Source organism: Hirundo rustica, chromosome 1 (assembly GCF_015227805.2).
Source record: "Hirundo rustica isolate bHirRus1 chromosome 1, bHirRus1.pri.v3, whole genome shotgun sequence".
NCBI lineage: Eukaryota > Metazoa > Chordata > Aves > Passeriformes > Hirundinidae > Hirundo > Hirundo rustica.
In genome coordinates, this window is record NC_053450.1 from 133,802,105 (window position 1) to 133,828,425 (window position 26,321).

A 26,321-nucleotide genomic window follows, 5' to 3' on the forward strand; every position below is an offset into this window, starting at 1 on the left:
GCCTAAATTATATTAAAAAAAGCACTTTGTTCACCTATATTGATCACCTTCAGAAGTATCAAAGTATAAAAATATTTTAAAGGATTGTTTTCTCTATTAGTGGTCTTTTAATTGAATGTCAGAGCAAGCTGCCTATGCAGTTTTAAAAGCTTCATCCTTCTTTAGGCAGTAAGTCCGTTTAAAATAGTTTTCTATAAGACACAAAAATGCTTAGCATCCACCATTAATTGTTTCCAGAATGTTTGAGCGATCAATTGCCATGGTCACCCTGCAGTGTCTGCCAAAGGGGAAGGTGATTATGAACCCCAGGTACACAGCAGCAGCAGCAGCACAAATTCCAGATGGACATGCTATGGTGTATATCTTTGAGAGCTGTGGAAAGCCACAGCTGACTACTCCTGGGATGTCAGCATGAGGGATTAACAGTGAATGGGATGATCTTTTCTTCCACCAGTACCCCCCTCTCTTTCCATCCCTGGGTTACAGCAGGGACAGCAAGCCCGGTTTCTTGGCGTTGTATGTTGCCCCCTGCAACAGCCAAACTATGGGCCATGGCTGCCTGGCAAAATCAGATGCTGTTTGTGTTGCTGCGAGCCTTGTGTTAGTATTGATTTATGAAGAATAGATGTAAATGTTTGGGGAAATTTTGCCCCCTTCATTCTCCAGTCATTATTAACATTAATGCTCAATTAACAAGAGCATTTACATTTGCAGCTGCTCATTTGCAATACAGTTGTGGGGCTTACTTTGTGCCCGATTTAAAATTTTTGCTTAAGCAAAACTGATTTTCAGTTAAAGGCTCTTTATCCATACCTTTGCTACAGTGTATTGCTGTAGCTTTTGCTGAGAAATTGGAAGAACTTACATAAGTCCTCTGCATTTTTTTTTAATAGGCCTTTGCCTTGCTGCCAGTAGTAAGGAGTCACCTACACATTCAAGTATGTGCATGTAAAAAAGCATGTAAAAACCCTTCCAAATGTCACAGTCTTTGGACTCCAGCTAAAATATGTATTGTTTGGTTTTAATTGTGAAAAGACAACAGACCATACATTCTCTAAACCAGTAATAAAGCAGCAAGGCTGCTGCAGAGCTGTCAGAGAAATATAAACATAAAAAACTGAGCAAGACTACTTGACACAGAGGACTTCAGTTAGAGAATCTTTATATACCTTGGCTAACCTTTCTTGTAGGCAGGCAAGAAATACACAAACAGGCTAGTTTAATAAAACAAACTTTATACAGATAGTTTTGGGAAAATGTCATAATGAAATCAGATTATAGCTAAAAATTATCAGTCAGCAATGGGTACCCATAAAAAGTTAAATTAAATTAGCACAGCTTAATTTAATTTCTCTCGCTTTATGTAGTAGATGAGTTTCCTACTCTACAGTGTGATGACCTTCTTACTCAACAAGGGTTTAACAGACCTGCCCATAAGAAAAATCCTTCTGATCTTGGAAAACACACATTTAGAAATTTTTCTAAACTTATAATACCATTTATAATACCATTTCTAAACTTATAATACCATACATATGGTATGGTATGTTTTATTTCACTTAATTATTTTTTTAGGGTTCTTATTTTTATAGAATTTAGGTAGTCAATTTTGAAACAAATCTATTTGCCTTTATTTTTAATGCCACCACTGCTATGTTTGTTTTGTTATGTGGCAAACATTTTTAAGATACACTTATGCTCACACCTATCTCATCCCTCTTTCATGAAATAAAAAAAGGGAGTTAGATTATGTTTACCTCAAATTTATTTCCATTTTTTTCAAGCTGGCAGTTAAAAACCAAAGTTTGCACTTTTCTCAAGATATTGCTGACAGGCAAAAAAAAGAGCCTAAGTGCCAGTTTGTATGTCACAGCATAAAAGCTTGCAATGTCACAGAAATTTATGCCATAGCACTGGAGAGCAACGGGTTTTAAAATGAAGAGCCTCGGGGAATATTGCACTATTGTAACATAGCGAATTCTGGCACTGACCAAATTAAAAAAGAAACTAGCTCAGAAATTGAGTCATCTACATAAAGGTCTGCTGCTCACCAGTTTGTGCAGGTATTCTAGAGGTGCCAAGGTGGAAGAAGATGAACTCTTTTTGGAGACAATAGGAATAATAGCCCAACAATTATTAGATTAGTAAGATCAGTTAAAGAGCTGTGCGCAACCCAAATGGAGAAGGACATTCCAGCAGGTCTGTCCAACAGGCTGGGAGAAACTGGTGGCACAAACAAGCACCTTAGTGAGTGTTTAGCTGAAAACTGGGATGTCAGAAATCCTGATGCTAAAAAGTGGAAATTGAAGAAATAAAATGGGCTTGGACAAAAACTGTGGGTATAGTATTCAGGAAAATGAAGAATCAAATGTGTTTGTGTGAAGATTTATCACTGTGCTCAATGAGATGCTTAAACTGCAATGTATGGAATGTGTCAGTAAGAGATGGAAATGAAAACAGTGCACTTGCTGACAGTGGATTTTAGCACACAAAGTTACTAGACTAACATACCTTTGTACCATACTGTACAGAGGACTTTATTAATAAAACATCCCCACATTATATTAATAAAGAGGAAATATAATTTTACTCTTACAGTGTTCTAAACAATTTTTCAAATCATTAAAAACAGATTTTATCTTGTATCTACATATAGGTAACTACATATTAATATAGTACTCTTCGGAACAGCATCTATTCTATGGGTACTGATTTTTTCTTGACTGAGTCCAATGTTTTATCTCTTTTGATCTTTTTAAAGGCTCCTTTACAAACAGAGGACTTTCTAGGAGCATGGTCTGTATCAGCCAGTGGCCCTCCACTGTGCTGACGAGACGTACTTCCCACAGTTACGAAGCGATCAGGTCCTATCTGAAATACAAATAAATACATCGCTTGACTTTCATGCTAGCATTTAAAATGAGTTAAATCATGAACTGCCTTTTGAAAATATTATTCCGTTGGTGGAGATGCCTGGTGAGGTTTCTGAGGTTTCTGAGGGCCACTAAAACTATCCTTTATACTAACTTCACAATCTGTTCCCATCACCAAAGAAAGGAGAGTGTTTTTTCAGCGGATGCTTTTATGTGCTCTGCTTTTCTGCCTTGTGTCTGATTTATGAATTGCAAAAAAGAAAATTAACCCTTTATCCAATAGAAGTTTGCTGTACAATATTATTTGGATTTGTATAGAATATCAGTCACAGTTTGTGACCTCAGAATTTCACTATACATTATTACTTAAAATAATAATAAAAAAAGAACAAGCCCTCTCTCTCTCAAAATGCCATTGCATAGAACTACTGCTCCAGGAAATCTCCAAGACTGAAAGACACATACCCTCTCCAGATTCATTACTACTCTTTATACTGAATAGGTTGGGGTCTTGCAATAAATATCCCTGAGTGACAACTCTGTCTTCTAATCATGACCTACTGAAAAAAAAAAAATGCAACTCCTTGAGTGCAGGTGGCTCACATGTTTGATTACTCGACCTTGACTGGTTTGCAACAACCATCTTAGCTTAATCTTCTTCTCTCCCTGTTGAGGGTGTTTGGCAGAAAGGAGGGAAGAAGATTGTTGCAGTAAAATAATTTCCCACCATATCTGTCATTAGTTATTCTCCTAAGCAATGTACCCGAGGAATGTTATATGAAGTTGCTGATACACTTGTTTTCTCAATACACCTATTCTGCAAAATGGACTAGCCTTTTCCTTGTTTTTACATACAGTTATTGAAATACTGATTGTAGAACCATGAAGGCATTTTCTTGTTAAATCTTCTCCCTCCAAGTTATGAATATTCTTGGCTTGAGGTTCAAGCCTTTAAAATAAAATCTAAAAATATATTTCTCTTCGCCAAAAATTTCCAGATTACTCATGCTTATATCAAATTTTTTCAGACACTTTCTGCAAAATATTGCTGTTTAAGTGTCTAATTTTTGTTAATGCAAGTACCAAAATAATTTTTCCAGCCCACTTCATCTTGCATTCACAGATATGTCCCTCCATATTTTTCTGAAGTTTAAGATAACGTGGGAAAAATCCTAGTCCAGCACTCTGAAACAATCCCCTTGCTTCCTTTTAGGCTCTTTGTTTCTCCATCACATCAAAAACAAACTTTGTCTTTTCTTTTTCAAGTTGTAGCCACCTTAGTTGTCATTATTCATTCACACCAGGGAGCCCAAAATAGAATCTCTTGCTTTCATACAAGTTTGAAAACAGCACCTTATGTTTATTCTTCTTCATTTTTCCTCATATGTAAGAGTAACTTATAAGTAACCAAGCAACTATCCCCTCTAAAATCCTCCTTAGCTGTGATGCTTACACAGAAATAATCCAGTTAGCTCAAAAACAGTTATTGGCCAGACTGAGGATTCCCCCATGTCTTGTCAAAACTCAACATCTAAATATGCTGTTAGGTGTGAATTAGATCTTAACAAAGGCTTTTTATTTTCTCACACTTCAGTTGTGTGATAGAAATGAGAAAAAAATGTTTTCTGCAGATGCAACAAGTGGCTTATCTGCAGGCAGTCAGGGACATGTTACTGATAAAGAACACCTCTATAGATATATCAAAGATGTATCTATCAGATGTACTCATCAATGAAAGGAGGAGGTCTTGACCTCAGCAAGGTTTTCATGAATGGCTATCTCACAACGGGTACATGTCACATAGCAGAGGGCCCATCTTGCCCACATTTTTTCAGAGTAATTTGCAGATCTGAATCTCGTTTCTGGCCAAGTGCTTGTCTAAGGCTGTCAGAACTGGAAGTGGTGATTTGCAGAAGATACAGATTCTTTCTTGTGTACTTGGAGCTTGTCATCATAAACATTATTAAAGAAAGTGTGAGCAGCAGCATGTATACAGTCAGAACAAACCCCATACCACTTACCTGTTAATGAAAATAAAACAGTGTTATTAAGGATTACTTACTGTTGTATGGAGTTTTGGACTATCAGTAGAATGTTCTAGTTCATTTTCAATCTGTTCTTTAGGGCTGGAAGCCTCTAATAACACTTCCTGAAGCTTTCTTGCTTTCTAAAGATAATCAGAAAAAAGGTAAAATTGTTTTAATCTGCATTAATTGTGTCATTCGCACTTGTTTGAAAATATATCAGCAACATGACAAAATAAATGAGGGTATAATTCTATTTGCCTTTAATTGTAAGTACCCTTCCCGTTTTTTGACTCTCTCTTGTACTGAGCAGCCCAAATCAGAACAGAAGGACGTGGCACTGCGAGGCTGGGAAGGGAATCCCTGCTGGCTGTGACCTGCGGGCTGCGTTCTGTGCAACGCAGCCCTGGCTGCTGTGAGCCTTCACGGCTACAAGAGCACCCTGCTGCCTCACGGCCAGCTTTCACCCCACACACAGCACACAGCCGCCTCTCCAGGCACACCCAGCTGTACTGAGCCATCTCAATACATCCCAGGTGAAGGACTTCACATTTTCTTTTCCTGAACTTCATGACCTTTTGGTCAGCGCATCTGTCCAGCTTCCGAATAGCAACCCTACCTCCCAGCATATGGATTGCTTCCTCCAGCTCGGTGTCATGGAATTGCAGAATCACAGAATGATCTGGGTTGGAAGGGACCTTAAAGTTTATCTAGTTTCAACTCCCGTGCCGTGGACAGGGACACTAGACCAGGTTTCCCAGAGCCCCATCCAGCCTGGCCTTAAATACTTGCAGGGATGGGGCGTTCACACCATGAAACTGATGAGGATGGATACTGATCCAATATCCAAGTCACTAATAAAAATATTAAATCAACACTATATTATCAACCCTATAATTAACTCAGAGGAATATCACTCAAAACTGACGACTAATTAAACTTCAATCCCTGACCACTGTCCTTTAGAGCCCATCAGTGCAGCCAGTTTCTCCCACACCTTGTAGTCGACTTGTCAGTAACCTAGTCTACATATCCCCATTTTGAAGACAAGAATGCTACACAGGACCATGCTGAAAACCTTGCTAAAGCCAAGGGAATATGCACTCCCCTTCCTCTTTCTCCACAACAAATTATTTTATCACAGAAGGCAACTATGTTGGCAAGGCATGATTTATCCTTGGTAAATACATGACAGTCTACACCAGTCTCCTTCCCCCTCATGTGCCTAAAACCACTTCCCAGTGACTCAGTTAAAACAAATGAGTCTGTAGTTCTTCAGGTCCTTTTTCTGTCCCTTTTTCATTCCTAATTCTAGCATACATCTTTCCATAGACCAGAGAGATGCTTGAATAGAAAGAAAATTGTTTTCCTTTGCAAGTCCTTTGGGAAAAGAAGAAAAATTAAGTTTAGCTGCCAAAGTTTTTAAGTCTGATTTAATTCATTTTCCAGCCTAGTCTGGTTGCCAAACCAGGACTCTAATATTTTGATGTTCTTTTGGGAAAGTGCAAATATTGCTAGAAGAAACTCCTTTCACAATAAAATATTTCCCATCTTGAAAGATATTTGCTGTATTAAAAAAAGAAAATGAGGAATTCGAAGAAATAAAGTAAGAATGAACAGACTTGTAGTTTCAACAGTTTTAGAACAAATACACATATATACACCCGCTCCTCAATTGCAAGTGACAATATTGATCCCCAATTTGTGATTGCACTCAGAAGAATCAAAGATTGTATAACTTCTCTAATAACTCTTATGGTTACTTCTTCTTTGTCTGTGGGAATATGAAATTTACTATTACTTCTACTTGAATATCCTTATAATTCATTAGGAAATGTGTTTGGAACTTCACAATTATTATAACTACATCATAATTGTAAATTTTTTGCTCCATCAGGTTTCTTACCTTCAATGCCTGATAGTTTGATGTCCAAGTCAAGAAATTTTCCCAAGATTTATTTATCAGTTCTCTCTGTGTATGGCTAGCTTGGATCTGTAATATGAATGAGATTTATAGCATGCAACAAAATCCTATCTTAATATCTAATCTCTTCTGATTTCAGCTTGTGCCTTTTGAAAAGAATGTTCACCTATGCCCCTTTGGCTATTTTAGCTCATCCCTCTCACCTGGGATTGGATGATAATGTTCTACTAAAGTACTTGCCCTTTAAAAACTTCACTTATGCACTGCCCTTAAAAGCAAAGAGAGGCTTACTTTGTGCAAACTAATTTTCCTCTCTTCCAACACATATGTTGGATGAGGCCCAGCTCTTTCAGGAATACTTTCTGTATATTCTTACTCTCAAATGCTGGATAAAAGAGATAGAATCAGGTCAGGTGGCAAAAGTGCAATCATCATAATGCAGACAATCCCTCAAAAACAACAGCATGAGATTTCAGACAGCTGGACCAACCGAACTTATTTCTCAGAAAGCAGGAGAGGGTGAGACAATAGATGAGCAAAACCATGAGATGTTTGCCTTATAACCAAAGCTGGAAAATGTCTATACCTTCTCATTCTCAGCATGCTGGGAAGCACAAAGCTCTACTTTCTGAAGTAAGAAAGGTCTGTGAATATTCAGCAAGGGAGCTTAGAAAAGAGACTTACATTTCATTTTAAGAAGCAGGTATAGTTGTAATAGGTACTTTGTATTGTTATCGGCTACAGATGAACACTGGTGCAACTTTATAGTAAAATAATGATTATTTCTCTTTACCCCTGATGTTACTGCTTCATTTTTACATGTTACTCTCTAAATACTGTGGAAATTGTGCAAGATGGGAGGACTGAGCTCACCTAATTTAATTTAAAATTTTGATGCTGAGACAGATTAAAACTTTTTAAGCAGTATATATGTACAGGATTCTCAATATTATATAATAAGAAAATCTGCACATAACTGGACAAAAAAGCTTAGGTGGGCTTTCCTTATTTAAATACTCATTTGTCTTACTTCTTTGTACATTTTTTCCTCTTCCTGGATTTCGTGGTGGAGATGTCTTTCAAGCACTTCATTTTGCAGAGCAATAACTGCTTTTCCAGTATTTTCTGACACCTTCAAAATAAGTTCCAGGTTTCTCTCATCTGATGTAACAGGCTTGAATTCTTCTTTTATTTCTGCACATATTTCACTCCAAACCTCTCCAATCTGTGTGTGAAACATACACCATATGATTCAGTATTTATATTGTTCTTTAGTTCCAATTATTCAAAATAAAATAGAGCAACCTTATCTCACCTTATTGTTGTTTGACTTCTCAGAATTTTTATGCAAGGTTAGACTGCACTAATACCATGCCAAATTCACTCATAAGCCTCCCTAAGCCTCCCCAAGACCGAACTTGATTCAAAGAGGAGTAACAAGAATGCTGATAACTATAGAAATTCAGAAGAAATAGCTTCAAGATACCAAATTACAAGAGCGAAGTGTTGAGAGCCTACAAGAGCCTACTTCTTGAAATCTAAAATTGCAGACATTAGCAGAGCAAACTGCAACACGAGCCATCAAGGAAAGCTGAAAGTATCAAACAAAGACTGAGTCTTGCTATTTCCTGAACACTGCAAACTCTCACAGACTTTTGTTCCTAAGCATAAATTTATCATAAACTAAAGCATCTTTTGAACAAGACAGCTCTCACAAAGCTTATTATCCTGCTGTAGTCTCCTATAGGCACACCATTCTTAACTTTACAGAGAATGGATGGATGGAAGGATGCATGCATGCATGCAGGGACAAAGATAACAAAGCACAGAAGAATCTTTATAAGAATGTGTTTTTAATGTCATTTTTATTAGTGTCCCCTAAATTGACCTTATTGTGCAAGGAAACAGTCCTACTCCAGTCCTTCCCCAGTTTCTTACTCCTGGCACATTCCTGTCTTGATCTGGCAAACAATTAAAACTATTTTCTGCTGAGTTATTTTTAACTAGCATTAGTTTCTAGTCTTATTTGCTGCATGGTCACAAATATTTGTAGCAGTCTGAAGCAAGAACGTGGGGATTGATGCAATGTTGGATGTGGGATTGTTTCTTTTGCTGGTGAATACTGGCTTTCACTGTGTGAAATTATAGGCGACTTGTGACATCGGGGACAGCTTTTGAAGGGTTATTTTTTTGTTGTGTCCTGAGATATACTTACTATTTTTGGGAATGCAGGTACAATAGTAATATCTGCTTGAAAAATACTCACTTTAAAGTCAATATAACGTTGTATAATAGCAAGTGTAACAAAATCCTTGGCAGATAAGCCAGGTAAATTTTCAAAACCTAAAAGAATATTAATCACATCAGTATGATGAATTTATTTTAAAATATAATATTCTAAAAAAAAAGACATCTTATTTGACATATAAACACATGCAAAATCTTCATCACACATACACCAGTCAGTCACTCTTGAGCCTGAGCAGGCTTTTGCTGATAAAAACCTCCTGTTTCTCCATAATACACTGTCACTGTACTAAAATCTTCACCTAAGAATGGCTCTGTCAGCCTTCCAATCACTTGGTAGGCCAGGATGCTACACATCTGTGGTAAGGGTTTGATTTCTGTTAAAGCAGACGAACACTTGAGTCTACAGATCACAGGTACTAGAGGAGAAGTTCAGCACACAAAGAGTTTGCTTTAACTGTGAAGTAGCCAACAGGAAATTTATACTGGTGCTTTGTTCCAAAGCTGTGTAATGAGGGTCTTCCTCCATCTTGTAGATTTTTATTTCCAGCAATAATGCATCATGACTCCATCTTTTAAAAATGTTCCCAATTTGTGTAACGAATAGGTGGTGAAGTATGGTTGCTATGTTTAATTTTTTTTTTTTTTGTGCACTGAATGATAATGGCACTTAAGTAAAAATATATATATATAAAAATATAATCTCTCAAATCTCTTTCTAGACTTCATATCATCTGTAGGTAACTGGGAAAGTAGCATCTGTCTAGAGTATATTTACATCATGTTTTGAAGCTAAGAAATACCTTAAATAAAGACCATTCAACACCACTGCTTTTCTAGATCATTGTCTTACAGGCTGTTATGGAGCTTAAGAGTTGCTGAGAAGACTATAAAATATTTCCATATGTTATTATCTACTTTCAGATAATTTCAGTACTTCACAGGAGACAGTACAATGTATATATCTAACATGGAAGATATCTGTGAATATAGGAGAAAGCTGGAAGAAAATCTTATGCCTTTTTATTTTAGTTAAGAATTCAGCTGCGATCCAACATTTAATATAATTAACACGACTAAAATTAGTAAGAACCTGGGTTACAACAGAGGAGCAAGTAGCTATAGATTATTAGAGAAACTAAAGAGGTTTTGAAACCAGTTCATTCTCTAGGTAAAGCAGAGAACTGGCTGAAGCAATTTCAGAACAATTACTGATTATCTTTGTACTTGCAGAGGATGGACATGAAAACAAAAATAAGCCTAAAAAAAAACCCTGAAACAAATAATTATACAAATAATGTTTATGCAGCTAAATGTTAACAGTAAAAAATTAATATTCAACATGAATTGCTGAAAACTAAGACCCAACTTTTGTCTAAAGACAGAAAAAAAATCTCATGGATGTGGAAGAATTTATCACTTACCTTGACTTCAGTCTAGGTTTTAAGAAAAGACATTCATATTCAGTGTGCAAACCACAGAAAATTAAGAGGGACCTCTACACTTTGAATGAAAAGATTAAAATGCAAATTAATCTTGCTACTCTGAAAAACTATCTAAAACCACAGAATTTAATTCACTAAGGACAAATAGAAAATTCAGCTGTAGGAATAGCCACCTGTACAAATCCAGGATGGTAGATGACTGTACAACATTCTAATTTGAATGAGCAAACAACATCATGCCACTAGGAATACAGATATTGTTACATTTATGCCCGAACGTTTATTTACAAGATGTGTAGAGTAACATAACTCTGTCTGGCTGTCAGGCTTCTGCTGGAGTGCTGTGTTCAGCTTGGGGACACTACAGACCAAGAAGAATTTGAATCAATTGGAAAGACTCCAGGAAAACAACAAAAAAAGAGAATAATTAGAGGTTATGTTAGCAAATGCAATCAATGAGTAATATCTTTCTCAATCTAGAGAAATAAATGCGGAGGTACTAAAATATGTGAAAGAGATATTATATGTGGAAAAATAAATTGCAGAGAATTTCAAGTAAATTTTAGGTTTAGTCTTAAGAAAATTCTTCCTGGTGGCAGGGGCAGCAAAGTAGTGGGGAATCCTTGAAATTCCAATAATAAGGGACTATGGTGAATCACAATGTTTCCTTTGACCTTGTTTTTTTTTTTTATAGTGACTTTATTGATCACCAGTGAACAAGTTCAGTTTAATGACAAATAAGACACTGACAAGGCAATTCATTTGTCTTACCTAGCTTGCAAAATAATGAATAAATTTTTGCCCGTATGCTCTCTGAAATTTCCATAATGGCAAAACTGGGACAGCTGGCAGGCACTGGAATGACCTTTTGCTGTTTCTGGAAGCTGGTAGCAATAGGTCTCCTAATGTCTAATAATATAAAAACACAAAACCAGAGTAGAAGAAGGAAGAGGTAGTAAGTTACCAAACTTGGAGAAAATCCATCTTACTTTGTGGACACCATGTAAATAATTTTTATTGTTTGGCTAAGAGTTTGAATATAATTTGGCTCAGGAAATTTTAATTAGCATGACTAAAAATTTGTGAGTACAGTACTCATTCTTTTTATAACATAAGACAAAACATAATGCCTTTTGTGGAAGAAATTAAGCAGTTTAACTGTCCAGCATTCGAAAAGCTGGTTATGGTTCTGTTCAATACTTGGTTCATTCCCAGCTGATGAAGAAAATGCCATATAGTGGTCAGAATGAAATGAAAATAAATGAATAAATAAAATTAAATAAAAGTAAATTAAATGGAAGATATTTTAGGTTTGGTAAGAATTAGAGCGTAAACCTATAAATGCTGTTATTTACTGTCATCAGAATTCAGACTACAAAAGCAAATAATGTTATTATTTTACTGGACTGCTCACAGTTCCACATGCATCATAAAACTTACCAACAATCTTTCCATCTTTATCACGTCTGACTCCCAAATCCAGCTCCTCCTGTCTCCATAACTGTATTAGAAGGTTAGCTGCTGTTTGATCTCTCTTCCCTCTCCAGATATTCATGTGGGAAGTGGTTTCAGGGTTGTCAGAAAATTCAACCAAGATTCCAAGAATTATATTGCAGAGGTTCTTTTCCTTTAACTTGGTCAAGGAAAAAGTTTAAAAAAAAAAAAAAGTTTTAAACTGTTCAAAACACAGCGATGTCTACTTTCTGAGAAATTGTGTACTATGTAATCAAGTAACTGCAAGCTTTTCATCACAAGTATTTGCACAAAATTAATGTATAAACTTGTAAATCCTTAAAGTTTCTAGAATCCTGCAATGCAAAGTTCTATAAATCAAGGAACATGAGGGGCATGATTGTAGGATCATATAAGATGCATTCCTGTGTGTAGAATTACACAGTAGGTTTTGTGTACACGGCTCCAGGATCACATGCTGGAGAACACACTGCTACCAAGGTTTATTGTTGTAAGAAACAGACTCTGAAGGCAGAGGCTGAGCAGTACCACACAGCACATCTTCTGTTTTGTGGCCAGATCTTTTGGCAGCAGCTGAGAGGAGGCAAGGGCTTCAAACTGTAAGAGGGTCAGTTTAGATTAAATATTGGGAAAAAAATCCTTAGTTTGATACACAGTTTGAGGCTGATGAGGGAACTTGCCCAGAAAAGCTGTGAATGTCCGAACCCTGAAGGCTGGATAGGACAGGCTGGATGTGGCTTTGAGCAACGTGATCTCGTGGAAGATGCCCTGCCCATGGCCAGGGGAGTTGGAAAGGGATAATGTTTAAGGTCCCTTCCAACCCAGGCCATTCTATGATTCTGTTATTCTGCAGCCTTGCGCTGCAAGTACAACCAGTATGAATTAGGAGTGAGTGAACCAAGGAAGGGGTGTTTTTATTCTGTAAGAGGTGAAATGTCTGTGCCAGCTCTATGTCCAAGATGCACAGAAGTAGCTCTACACACAAGATACGTGTACAAAGTAACTTCAAAGATAAAAACTGTTAATGCCGTCAAGTGCTCTTACTAACTTCAATGTGAAGAACATCTTTTCCAAAGGTGTCATTTATGTCATTTGAACTAGGAGCATAGTTTGGGTTTTCTTTTCAAAAGCAGTATAATTTTGTTAAATTAAAAACTCCCTCTGTCAAATATGAAAAAAAGAAAGAAAGAAAGAAAGAAAGAAAGAAAGAAAGAAAGAAAGAAAGAAAGAACGAAAGAAAGAATGAAGAACAAAAGAACGAAAGAAAGAAAGAAAGAAAGAAGGAAAGAAAGAAAGAAAGAAATGAGAAAAATCATACAGGGAAAACCTATCCAATAAATTCTGAGCAGATATATCAGTCTGTCTCAGGGAATTAAATATACTAGAGGGTTGGGATTTTTTTTTTGTTTTGTTTTGTTTTCGTTTGTGGGCTTTTTTTTTTTTTTTTTTTTTTTTTTTTTTTTTTTTAATAATTATTTTTATTATACCAGCCTTAGGAGATACTGCAACAAAAGTAATGCAATTTTCCATGTTGTTTTCCTACTCTGTAATTCTACAAAATCTATAATAAAAATACCTACTGCCAACAAATCCAGAAGGAGAAAAATGCCCTGTTTTTCAATAAAAGAGTCCTCTGCAATGTAACTTCCAATGACACAGGACCTTAAACAGAAATAATTTCACTTATGTAAAAACACTTTTATGCTTCTGAACATTCTACAATCATCTCATATATTTTTCTGAATTGCATACCATTTGGTATGCAATATGCAGTATGCTTCATACCTTCAGGGAGTAGAAAAATCATGTTTCACGTGCCTTTTCATTTACACCTATAACTAAATATACCCTGCTTGACTGCTCTTTCTTCTCCTGCAGGTGGCCCACCTTCCTTGAAGCAGCCTAAGAAATTTGGCAGGCTCTCAATGAATTGGAGTATGTATTTGAACTGAAACTAACTCAGTAAATGAGTTTAAAATTTAACCAGGTCATGTCTCTAATCTGGTTTATTGTAGGGCTGTGTGAATATTTCTGCCAGCAAAATCAAGGGGACAAGTGAAGCAAGAACTTTTTTGGCAAAAAAGTTTGCTTCTCCCAGATTAAAATCATCATAAAGCCAGCATTCATGTTGCTGTTGCTTCTTTATTTCCTCTGCTAAGGTCACTAACGGAGAAGCAAAAGAGACCTCCCAGCAGATATCAGTATTTTCTCACAGAAAACATATTTGCTTTTTAATGTATTTATCAACCTCTGCTTTAAAACAAATTAATTTTTATTTTCCTCCTATATATTGTCAATCTTTAAAATATTTATAGCCCAATATAGCCAGTTTATGAGCAATTTCTTATGCTTACAGTTTATTGCTAATATTGGTCTATTCTTGCCTGATGTTTACTTCTCTAAAGTTATTTCCAGACTCTAACCATATGCCTCTCTTAGAAAGTCTTGAGTAACTCTGCATGTCAGGAGGTCACTCTGTGTGGGGAGTGAAGCTGTCGCACTGAATCCATATTTAGAAAATCTTACATGCAGTATATTTTGTTTCTTTTGCATCATTTTTAATTAGTCAAATTTTATGAAGAATTTTTATACATTATAAACAGAAGAAAGGCCTACATGTGCAGAGAAAGGTCATAGCATTGCAGACCTAAAAAATACAAGAGTTGACATTTTTCTGAGTTACTGCTGCTAAAATACTTCACTAACCACAAGCAGTCGAGTGCACCGAGGAGGAGACTGTTGTGGCCTAATCCACTGTATAATTTCCTTGGATCCATCTTAAAGAATGGGATAAGTACACCAATTCCTTCACAGCTGAAGAGTTCCTGTTGAAATGTTAATTAAAGCAATGTTTCTTAAGCAATATTTACTAAATTTAAACAAGTAAGTAAATACAATGGAAAATGGGAAACATAAATGTTTATATTGTAATAAATTTGCTCCACTTGTTGGAGCAGAATATACACACAGAAAAAGAGATTTTCAGTTTTTCCAAAGTGCTAATTAATTTCTTAACACACTTTAATAAATCAATTTCAAAATAATGTAAATTTGCGATCAAATAAGTTCAACACTTTCTACTGGACTTCTAAGTGTTTTTGTATTTTAGCTGTGTCAAGAAACATGACTTGTTAATGATGAACTACAGTGAACACCTACTTTTCAATTAAAACACAAAAATGCAGTGTCCCTTAAAAGAAAATATAATATGTTTTGACATTTTCTCCACAGTATAAGGTAGAAAGATACATACCTTTCTGTGGACATCATTTTCACAGAGAACAGACAAAATAAATAATATGTCAGCTTGGATTTCCAGTAGAATGGCACTTTCTTTTTCTTTACATTTGTCTGCTGCATACTTTAAGATATCTGTAAATGGATATATTTTATATATATGAATGCTCCTATACACAAGTCAAAATTCTATTACAGCTGCTGCTTTTTAAAAAACTCAAATTTACATGAAAGAATTTTTAAAGTAAGTTCAGTTTTATCTCCTGTGTTTTAATAACAGCTTCCAGAAGTGCAGCACTCTGATGCTGCCGTTTCATGGCCTTTACTCCTGGTGACAGTTAATGACAGCAGCTTGCACTGACTTCTCCCCTGTTCAGACTCCGTGCTGCCCCTTACATTGTGTCAGTGCAAGGAATTCAGGGAACTGATATGAACTAAGGAACTCTTAAAAAAGACAACAAACTGGCTGGTTCACACTACTCTGCAGCTTCACAAATGTTTGAACTGACAGTGGAAGTGTCGGAAAGACATAAAATACCACCATTGCTGAGAAAATCAGCCTTGGAACCACTACGTGGAAGAAGGCATTCATACACAAAACTCCCCTAGAGTCAGAAAAATTACTTGATCCTGATATGTGAGGTATAGTATTAATTTTTCTTTCACTAAAAGCTGTAGGTTTCCAGAGTTTTCACTGGAGTTGAACTGAGGTTATAAAATACTTCATTTCTAGGCTTATTATTAGGACATACTCTCTGAATTCCGAAGGATCTTTCCTGTTTTGTTTTCTTCAGAGTACTGAAAACTTTCTGTTATTGTAAGAAAAGGACTGAGCTGGCTTTGGAACTTAACCCAAAATTTAACACACAGTAGGTATGTGTTACTGAACAAGAAATACTCTAAAATTGCAGGAGCAGTGATTAAGCAGTTTTATTCTGTTTTTTTTTTTTTCTTCATGTTGTTCATATAAAGGTACCATGTTATTAGTTTTATTCTATGCTAAAGAGGAGTGATAGACCTAGGTGGAAAAATACTTATGGGCTGGAGTTTCTGGCGACTGCCACAAAGAAAACAAGATTTACCAAATGCTGTAACATAAAGCGAGAAGGGGCAGATTTTACTCTGAAATTAAACATCTAGACTTTTAAAACTGTCTGTTTTGCTTAACTCATTCAATGTGTGTTGAAATGGGAAAAAAATTAACATCAAATGAGTTACATCTTGGATTAATTGGTAGAGGATTTTTTAGTTTTTCAGCAGTCAAAGGAATGACACACTAAAAAAACCACAGCACACAAAAACGCATGAACATTCTTAGTGTCAACAGAAATGTAGTAATTAAAGAACAGCAATACAAATTGTGCTTTACCCAGTAGCTGGCTAATTGCTCCCTGGTCACACAAATTAATGCTCACAGCATCATCATAAAGTGCCACAACAGATCTCAGAACTCGGAGGCTATAGCGCATTTGTGCATGTTTGTTGCCACGACCACCTGTTCCATGGAAACTGTTACCTTGACCAAAGGAAGGATCTGCAAAGCAATCACAACAAGCACTCGTTTTGGCAGACAACCTACGTTCAGAATAATGTGCTCAGGAAAAACAAAAACCAAAAAACCCCAACAACAACAACAATAACCCCCAAACCCTGTTAAGTTAGAAATGATTCTTGTTTAAAAACATCTAGTAATAAGCCTTTCTGTGTAGGACTATATTTTTACATGCGTAAGAAAGGAAACATTGTGGTGAACACTTAAAATTATTATACATTTTTTAACCTTACTAGGTTCATGAGCCGTTTTGCAAACTCAAAATATGTTTAGCATGACATTTAATATCAACATTTTGATCTCCATTCAACCCAAACAAAAATGTCTTCCTAGGAAGACATACCAATTTTATGATGAAAAATACCCATCCTGAGAAATGTGGTCAACAAAACTGAGTGCAATTAGTCATTTTTTGCTTAGCCCACACTCTTATCTGATGCCCAGAAGCCAGCTTTAGTCTGGAACCTGTCTCACTATGCACGACTCTGAGGTAACATGTCCTGTCTCATGGCAGGGATTACTGCTTGGACCTGATGCCACGAGGGCAGGGCGTGGCTCACTTAAAACACGGACAGTAGAGGTGCTTGTCTGAAGGAATATCAGTATAGTGGTACATAGGGAAAGGGGCACCAACTTACCCTTTAGTAGAAAAAAAAAGGATGGTTGGTTGTTTTTTGAAAAAATTTGTTTCCTAGGTAGCCTATGAAAAAGAATCATTCTAACATCTGAGTTTTACATTCTCCTTTCCTGTCAAAGAAAGGAGGTTCAGTTGAACTGTTTTGAGGTTAGCAGTGTGTACAGCCATGAGCACCCACTGACCTTGGCCCATACACCATTCTAGAAACACAAGGAGAAGAGTACTCGCTTGGCAGGACAAATATTTATCAACTAATGCAGGAGCCACTGAAGCTAAAACAGCAATTGCATGAAGCTGTAATTGTTCATATTGGGCAGCAGACCAGTCAGGAAATCCAGGGTTTTGATTTTGTTTTACATAATAAAGCAAAGCTGGCATCACATGATTTTCACGGAGGAGCTGCAGAGTCCAGACAAAGAAAAAGAGAGACAGTTTACAGGTTTCACATGCAAATAAGAAAAATCAAAGGGGTGGGACAACTTTATCTATCCTAAAATAACAAAATTATTCTTTTATTGAGAAATGATGTCATGAACACTACAAGTACAGGCAAACTCTTTTTATGTTCTGTAGCTTTCCCACAGATTGTGGTTTGCTAAATTTTGTTATGTTCTTCAGGTGTATTTCAATAATGCTCTGCAGTCACTTGTCAGTAATTTTCCTAGCATGGTCTAAGTTTGTAACTTTCTAAAATAGAAACTGTATGCTGCTTTCCAACAGCAGGATTTGGTCTGAAGGTATGTATGAATTCTTGATTTGGAGAACAGATAATTTCAGTGTACTGGACTATGGCAGATGGACAGATAAGTAATATTCTCATGATTCCTTTGTATTTTTTTTTCCTTATTATTTTTGCTCTGTTGCAACTTACCTGTGCAGCAGATGGGTCTTTAGATAAGATTCCTATTGCATTAAACAGTAACTTCTTCATCTCAAAATCCTCATATGAGTAGGTAAGTTTCAAACCTTTTACCAAGGGATTGGGAAGTTTAACTATGAAGGAAATAGTAAATAAGTTACAAAAAAATCATAATTAATAGCAAAAGTTGCATAATTATGCAGTATGGAATCTCTTACCTTCAGGAAATGTTGCCAGCACTATCAAGAGCTTTGCAAATCCACTTTCCTAATAGGGCATTCAAAAAACATAAATTAATTAAATTAAATTGCAGTGAAATTAAGGCTTATGATTTAATTTTTGTTTGACATTTTTCTTCAGAACACAGAATTTAACGTATCCTATGGCAGAAGAAACAATTTTTTTTCAAAGAAGAGAACAACCATTTGGACATTATACAACAATAACTAACTGCAGTCCTAAGGGTACAATTGTTAAACCCTTCTTTCATTTAGTACAAGCCTGAACTTCTGTGGGGAAATCCCAAACACAAGTATTCATTACTATAATCTAAAACAAGAAAACCATATTCTCAGTGCTCTTACAGCTGTGTTTTTAAAAACGTACTTGGTCACGTTTTACATCAGGGTCATCAGTACACATAATTTTGTGGCATCAGTTGTGCATACCAATTGTTGTGCATTTAAAAGTAAACATATGAAAACTGCATGTATGGGCAAGAAGAATTTACCAATAACACATATGAAAAGCTCAGAAAATAAAATCTTATAAATCATAGCTCCTAGAGAGAAAGACAATAATGTCTAATATAACTATGGATAGGACCAAAGCCAGGAGCAGCTATGCAGCACATTAGGGGCAAAAAAGTTTTGTTTCTGAGGTAAGGAATTAGCAAACAGTTTTGTTCTAACACAGAGATAATAATTAATGTCATTATGAACTTTATGTATATTTTACAGTTTGCTTGTGATGAGAAAACTTCCTTTTCAAAGGCTTAGACTCTTGTACTAATTTGTGAACTACGTAAAATATAAGACTGACTTTTCTGAAGTTGCTTGGGTAGTATATTAAGAAGAAAAGGGATCAGTCTGAAGCAAATTGTTCTAGTATTATCTATAAGGCAGGATTAAATGGTAATATTAACATTTTTTCTACCTGATATTTATACATTGTAAAATCTCTAGGCAGGCTGAGAGTAAAGAACCTAAATGAAATTGTTTTAATATTTTCTTCATATAGAAAAGTCTCTTTGAGGTAAAGATAGTTGCAGAAAGAAAAACTATTTTCTTGCTCAGCATATCCAAGAAAGAAAAGAAGCACTGGAGACACAGTAGAAAAAAATATTAGAACCCTCAAGGGGAAGAGTACCAAGCCTATAAAAGCAAATGATAAGTTATTAGTCTCTGGAATACAGCTCTAAATACTTACAATCATAGGTACTGCAGGGTTTTCAGCTAGTAATGTGGCAATCACCAGGAGGTCATTCCGTAGCTGATGATCACAGTGCCGGAAGCCACGCGTGAGAAGACCTAAAAATACTTCTTTCAAAGCTCTTAAAAGAAAATGAAATGCATTTTACCTTTTCCTGTGATATTCTCATGTTGGATGGCACTACATATATGAATCCTCATTCATCATCATACTTTTCAAAGCCTTAGGGTTTAACTGCAGGAGAAATAACTTAAAACTTTATTATGAAGTGGATTCTTCTGGGTACCACTAGACATCCAATTCATTCACAGATGCAAGATGTGTGTATTAAAAATTGCATCTTCCACTGTTTGTGTTATAATTAATTAATACAAAGACACAGTATTTACTTAAATGTGGAACTGGACATTGCTGAATGATTATTGAGAAGAAATAGTCTAATCTTAAACAGTTAGAACAGTCTAACTCACTAAGGAAGAACCTGTTATTTACTCCAGCCGAGGATCTAGAAATAAAACTTGTATATCATGGCACGGAAATTCCTAGTAATTTTGTAGCATCAGCATTTCAGCACTGAAGGAATACTGGCCTGTTGAGCCTAACCTGGGAGCTTGAAAATTATGCAATTAACTCTTTTATGGCACAAAGCAATAGATAGAGCTATTCCTCCTGCACTGTGCAGCAGAGTACCTTGTCCTGTAATAGCAACAACTGTGTTAATACTGAAAACTTCATGAGGATGTAATCAGAGACCCATTTGCATTTCTCTCAGTTAACTTCAAAAAAAATGCTACACAATAGAATCCTTTAGATGTCTCCAAAATTACAAAATTAATTCATAAAATTAAGTACTCCCTGTACATACTGTACACATTCCAAGCTCCTGAGCTGATTAACAATCTCTTCTTTTGAGGCATTTTCTAGCAGGTTCCATAGGATATCTGAGGAACGGAACACCAGCTGTCCTGAGGGATCAGCACAATTGAGATCCAAACAAAGCCTGCTGGCTGCTTGGGCCTTCACCATTCGTCCACAATTTTTTTCTGAAATTATGTAAATCGGAGTAATTAATTCTCCATAGGTCAGTAATTGTTTCAGGCATGCTCACAGAACAAATGATCTAAGATCAGTGGTAATGAGATTATTGAAAGAACAGTTTGTACTGACCAGAGGTGGAAAGATGCTGGAGAGCTTTAAGGACCCACAACTTCTCAGTAAGTTGATTTTCAACTAATGCTAGTGCCAAAACAAGAGCTTCTGCTAATCCTCCTGCTTCAGCCATCAGGATTTTATAGTTTGCACTTGTTGGCTGGTAACCTGCACATACAGTACCTTTAGTTATAATGCAGTAGACACTCAGAATTTTGATTACTTCATAAAATGTTCATCCTTTCTCAAAAAAGGATTGAAAATCAGGTATCGTATTTCAAGCAGTTCAGAAAAACAATCCAATGCACAAGAGCTGCTTTTTTTATATCTGAATAGTGCCTAAGGCACATCCAACAGACTCACTCTCAAGCAGACTTCAATGCTACAGAAACAAATTAATTGCTTCTTAGAATTTAGACAATGAAAGCAAAAGCAGGGTTACAGAAGTGAGAAACTTTCTTCAGTCATCAGTAAGGTGCTAGTGTACAACCTAGTTCCCTTCAGTAGCCTGTTCACTAGACAATTATTCATTCTATCATCATATTACTTAAAATAGGTGAATCCAAAGTTTGACTTACAAGCTTGACTTTCTAATGTGTCCCTGTTTTTATTTTTGTCCATGCAAATCTGTATTTCATTACTGAATCATAGGGAAGGTAAAGCATTGAGAAAATAAATTTATATTTATTTTTATATTATGATAACTCATGAAAGCAAAGTTTATCCTAAGCAGCTTAAATATATAAATATGTGTATATACACACACACACACATATATATATATATGTCAAATGTCATGAAGTACAAGATTGATAAATACAGAAAATGCACATGGTGAAATGAGGTTTAACTAAGCACACAGTCTGACAGGCTCCAAGCTGATGTTACTTTATAGATAAGAGAACTCTGCAGGGACAGCCTTTGGCAAGATTTACATATATGCTTAGAGATCAAATATTTGACTGAAAAAAATTAGACTGAAACATAGTCTTAATTTCAAGATAATGTATCTTATTTTCTAAATTGAAAGAAGAACGATAATTTTTTTCAATAACATTCACTTATCCTGATGGAATTATTTACAGATACAGAACTAAATGCACACATAGCAACTTGCAGGATCTGAGTCTTATTTGTAAGGTAAAAACAGATTTGGATGCTTTCATATTTCTAGAATTTTGAAAGGGCTGTAGTAGCAACAGCTCCTTAGGCCTCCTAAAATAAATGAAAACTTGTAAAAGGGCACAGGACTAGTGCCCCACTGCAGAAACACAGCAGGGGAGCACACTGACTTCAAGCACATTCCTTGACCTGCACTCCTGAGTGGCAATATTCAATGGGGTTGGCTGCCTATAAATCCAGTGCTGTCTCAGAGCATGTGATGCTGTGCCCCTCTGGGAGGGATCCATGACTGACTTCACCTGACAAGAGTGTCTGGCACCATCATAAGAGTCCAAGGAATTATATAATAGAGGATGCTGATCATGCCTGAGTTCACGCACAGCCTCCTTCTGCACAGACAAGTCACATGATTTATTCAAGCCTATGCTCAAGTGTGTCCATATAATATGAACTCAATCAAATTTAGATAGGTTCCGACCTACTCCTCAAGAGTGGAACCAGAGCTGCTTCTCCCCAGGCTACATATAAAAAGCTACATTTCCCTTCTTATAGTTCTGATCCTATCTGCTTTTTTCCCCTGCTCCATTACCCACATTTCAGAGACCTTGTTTCACTTCATATTTCCTGGATGCTATTTAATGCTAATTCCATAAGCGTAATAATTAATTCCTTGTACATTGATGAACTTAATTCAGATTTAGAATATGCACCTCTATAAAAACATGTTAATTGCAAATTTGCCAGTGTTATATATTTAATATATGACATACAGTAACCATAGTTATAAAGAAAAATTAATTGATAGCTAATTAAAAAATGCATTTCAAAGTAGTTGGGATCATTAAAAAAATAAAATACTGTGCTTTACCTGAAAGTAGTTTTCCTGGTAGCTCCATATTATAAAAATTAACAATACTCTTACAGATTTGTATTTTAACTTGAGAGCTTGGTACTCTCATCAAGTAACCTGTCAGAAAGAGAAATAAATGTACTTAACGGACTTTATAATTTGTTTAGAAAGTGTTCTAAACACATTATTCTTCTTTTCACATCAATAAGTATATCCTTTGGTCATATTGCCTACAAATCTGTAATGTCATGCAAAGTTTCATGACAAAATATTCAGAGACTCCCACACTGGAGAGGACAAAGGCATCTTAGAGGAGTAGCATAAGTTTAATCAAAAAGTTACCTTCCCTGCTTTATTGCTACAAACACTTATAAGACACTGGATATTATACCAGAAATTGTGGAATTCTGAGGAAAGCTACTAAGCTACTACACTAAGCTCTTGTCATCACTACCATGCCATTAGAAACTCTTCTTCTAAGCAGAAATAATATGAAATAAAGGGAGCATAGAAGCAGAAGGATACATATTCCTCGATCCCAGGTTTCAGTGTTTACAGTGATACCCCCATTTTTCAGATCAAAATGAAATGAAACATGCTATATGCACATTTACTTCTTCATCTGTACTGATAACGTTTTCTTGCATAGCTTTTGACATTGGCAAATAGGTAATTCTGCTAGCCAATCTGCAGGTTAGCTGCAGAGCAAGTAAAAATAGTTTCTAATACTAAAAAACACAGAGGATTGAATGAATAATTTAAAGAAATTACCTACATTTAGTAAGGAGTAGCAATAAATTAAAATCCTGCTAATAATACAGTTGATTTTATTGTGGCATAATAATAATTTTATTGTGGTGTATCAGGTTACACTCACCCAGTTGTGCAATGGATTGTGAAACTTCAACGGAATAGTTTCCTTCATCAGATGACTTCTTTTTTTGAAATGGTAACCTGCAAAATGAAATATAAGAATATTACAACTATGTTTTAATAAAGTCACCAGAAAAGTTCAGTAGCTCTTCTCTTCTCTTCTTCCTTGATAATTTTTTCAGATAAGGACACCTTTTCTAGGATGACCGTGTTCTTTGCAATGCTGATTCTACACTGAAAGCTTCAAAATCTGCAATTATATGTTGGCAATTAGTGGTACATGTTCATAGATAATATTTTCATAATTCAAATGTGATGCAACAAGACATGCTGAATAAAAAAAATTCATTTAAATACGGAAGAATAAATCCTACAACCTAGACATTACCAGGCTATTAAAAAGCTAGGCTATGTGCAGACATGTGCAGAGGTGGAAAAAAGGGATCACATCTCTGGGCAAGACCTCTTGAAATGGATAAAAGTAAACCAAATAAACTTACTCCAACAGCACAACAAAGTTGCTGTTTTTAAAAACAGGATATTTTTAAAGACTCGGTAACACATTCAAAATACACAGATATTGTGGTGGCAGACACATGATATGACAAACATCTAAGTGCTAAAAACTGTCTAACAGTAAACATTATAATATTATGCTAAGGCCTCTGCAGTACATACCATAGAAGCAGCTCTCTGGTAGGTTTACCTGTGTAAACACTGCCAGACAAAAAGAAAGGAGAGAGCAAACAAGGGAAGAAGTGTTTGGGGAGGCAGGGAAGAGAGAAACAAGACATTGAAAAAAAAAAAGTGGGAAGAAGACAGGCGAACAGAAGCAGTTACAGAAGAGTGGAATATTTTACTGGAGGAATTAATGTATCTGAAACTGAATTCTAAAAACAACCACTCCCTGCCACTGGTTAAAGGCTTCTCTGTCATATGAAGTAGTAGAGAATTGTGGTGTAATTTCTATAGCACAGAAATAAAAGCAAAACCCAAGGGTACAATTTTCAAAAATATACTCATTGCAGAAACCACAATTAGTGTTGAACTGCTCTAAAAGAGGAAACGTCTCACAGCTACATTTTATTGACTTTATACACTCATTCTCAGTTTTGTGATGCTTCTAGCAAACACCAAAGAAAATTAAACTCCATGATGTACCTCCTCATTCCCCACTGTGTGGCAGCAAAGAAAAGCAGTACAACTGAGGATGCTCAGGGAACTGAAAGATTCAGCTGAGAAATTCTTAAACTTAACAGCTGAAAGGAAGCTGTGTAAAAATGTATCTGAGTATCTGTTTTACTATGCCACTAGTTTTCTATCTGGTGGTTGGTTTTGTTTATTTTTTTTTCTTCTTCCTTATTCTCCTCAAATGAAACTAAATACAGGAGTAACTGTAGCTCCAAGCATAACATAAATAAACTTTACTGAATAATTGAGGAGGAGAAAACTACTGACAGGTGTAGACAACACCTAAATTCTATTCTACAAATTACTTAAAATACAGTATGACAACAAAGATTCCCAAAAGTTCATGCAATACATTTTTAAATTAAATATAAATCCTAAATCCTGTTGAGGTTCATTCTCTTCTGTAACATGGCTTGTCATTTTGTAATGCTTACCTTCAGGTATTAGTGTCTTTGTGTCATCCCTAAGTGTTTAAAATTACTGAAGAGCTTGTCTGAAACAGCAAAACACCACTTAACTGCTGAATCTTTTGAGGCCAGCAGTCTCAGATTGACTTAAGCAGTAAGAGACCTTGGGGCAGCTTGCTTCCAAGCAACCTGGGGCCAAGTACAACACAGTTTTGAATTATGTAACTGCACAGATACTGAATTGTTAAAATAGGATCCTCATTCATGTCAACAGAAACTGGACACAAGTAAAAGACAGTTGATGAAAAGGAAGCATGATACAATGGAAACCTTGCAGATACAGGTGCTTTGTAGATAAATGCTGTATGGATATGTCAATGGCCTTAAAAAATGTATAAACCTGTTTATAAGCAGTATTTAAATCTCTAAAAGAGGGGCTGAGGTACTTACCCAAACAATTTAATAAGTTCACATAACGGCTCAGTGAAAGCTTCTTGTTCATTAATTTTTTCTGCACACAGGTTAAGAATTTCGGTAATTTGCGCTACATTCTTAAGGGGCTTTTAATGTGAAATTAAGGAAATCAGATCATCTGTATCACTATGAATCAGAAGAAAAAGCTGAAAACTGTGCTCACCCCACTTCAAAGACACAACCAAGAAAAAATAAGACTAATGCTTACAACATAGGTGTTTAAAAGAAGTATGTGAGTCAACACTTAGGCTTTTCGAAGTAGCCTTACTTTTACATACATCGAACTTTTGCAAGTAAGTGTCTTCTGAGCTGAACTCACTGGAAGCTCAGCACTAAATTGCTAAAAATGGAGGACGAAAAGTTTTTACCTCACAGTGTCTGATTTACCTGTCTAAATTCTGGGACAGCCTTGTGATATTTAAATGGTTTTCTTCTCTAGTCCCAAGTGACTAACTGAAATTTGAAAATTGGGACCCAAATACATATTGACAAAATTTAATTTAGGGTAGAGGCACAAAATCAAAACTGAACAGAGAACTGAGACTGTGAAGTT

At 35.8% G+C, this 26,321-nt stretch overlaps 1 protein-coding gene across 3 annotated transcripts in view; it reads right to left on the minus strand.

Annotated features, from left to right (window-relative positions):
• The window catches only part of LOC120752666 (GTP-binding protein 10-like), a 50,435-nt gene extending 24,630 nt beyond the window's left edge, over positions 1–25,805 (minus strand). Inside the window, exons 1-19 of one of the 3 annotated variants that reach the window (XR_005700789.1) lie at positions 25,745–25,805; positions 23,701–23,777; positions 22,842–22,940; positions 20,870–21,019; positions 20,568–20,745; positions 19,700–19,823; positions 18,490–18,538; positions 18,284–18,405; positions 17,595–17,811; positions 16,593–16,757; positions 15,240–15,358; positions 14,693–14,811; positions 13,567–13,648; positions 11,954–12,146; positions 11,285–11,422; positions 9,088–9,164; positions 7,852–8,046; positions 6,804–6,890; positions 4,936–5,040 (exon numbers count right to left, since the gene is read on the minus strand). Coding sequence is in view for 2 of the 3 variants with exons in the window: in XM_040064102.2 (XP_039920036.1) it covers positions 4,936–5,040; positions 6,804–6,890; positions 7,852–8,046; positions 9,088–9,164; positions 11,285–11,422; positions 11,954–12,146; positions 15,240–15,358; positions 16,593–16,757; positions 17,595–17,811; positions 18,284–18,405; positions 18,490–18,538; positions 19,700–19,823; positions 20,568–20,745; positions 20,870–21,019; positions 22,842–22,932 (2,010 nt within the window). In the remaining variant the exon portion in view is untranslated. Of the gene's footprint in view, positions 1–4,935; positions 5,041–6,803; positions 6,891–7,851; positions 8,047–9,087; positions 9,165–11,284; positions 11,423–11,953; positions 12,147–13,566; positions 13,649–14,692; positions 14,812–15,239; positions 15,359–16,592; positions 16,758–17,594; positions 17,812–18,283; positions 18,406–18,489; positions 18,539–19,699; positions 19,840–20,567; positions 20,746–20,869; positions 21,020–22,841; positions 22,941–23,700; positions 23,778–25,744 lie in introns of those variants that run through there. The other 2 variants (XM_040064102.2, XM_040064111.2) reach the window with 2 other exon arrangements.
• Positions 25,806–26,321: the final 516 nt, after the last annotated feature.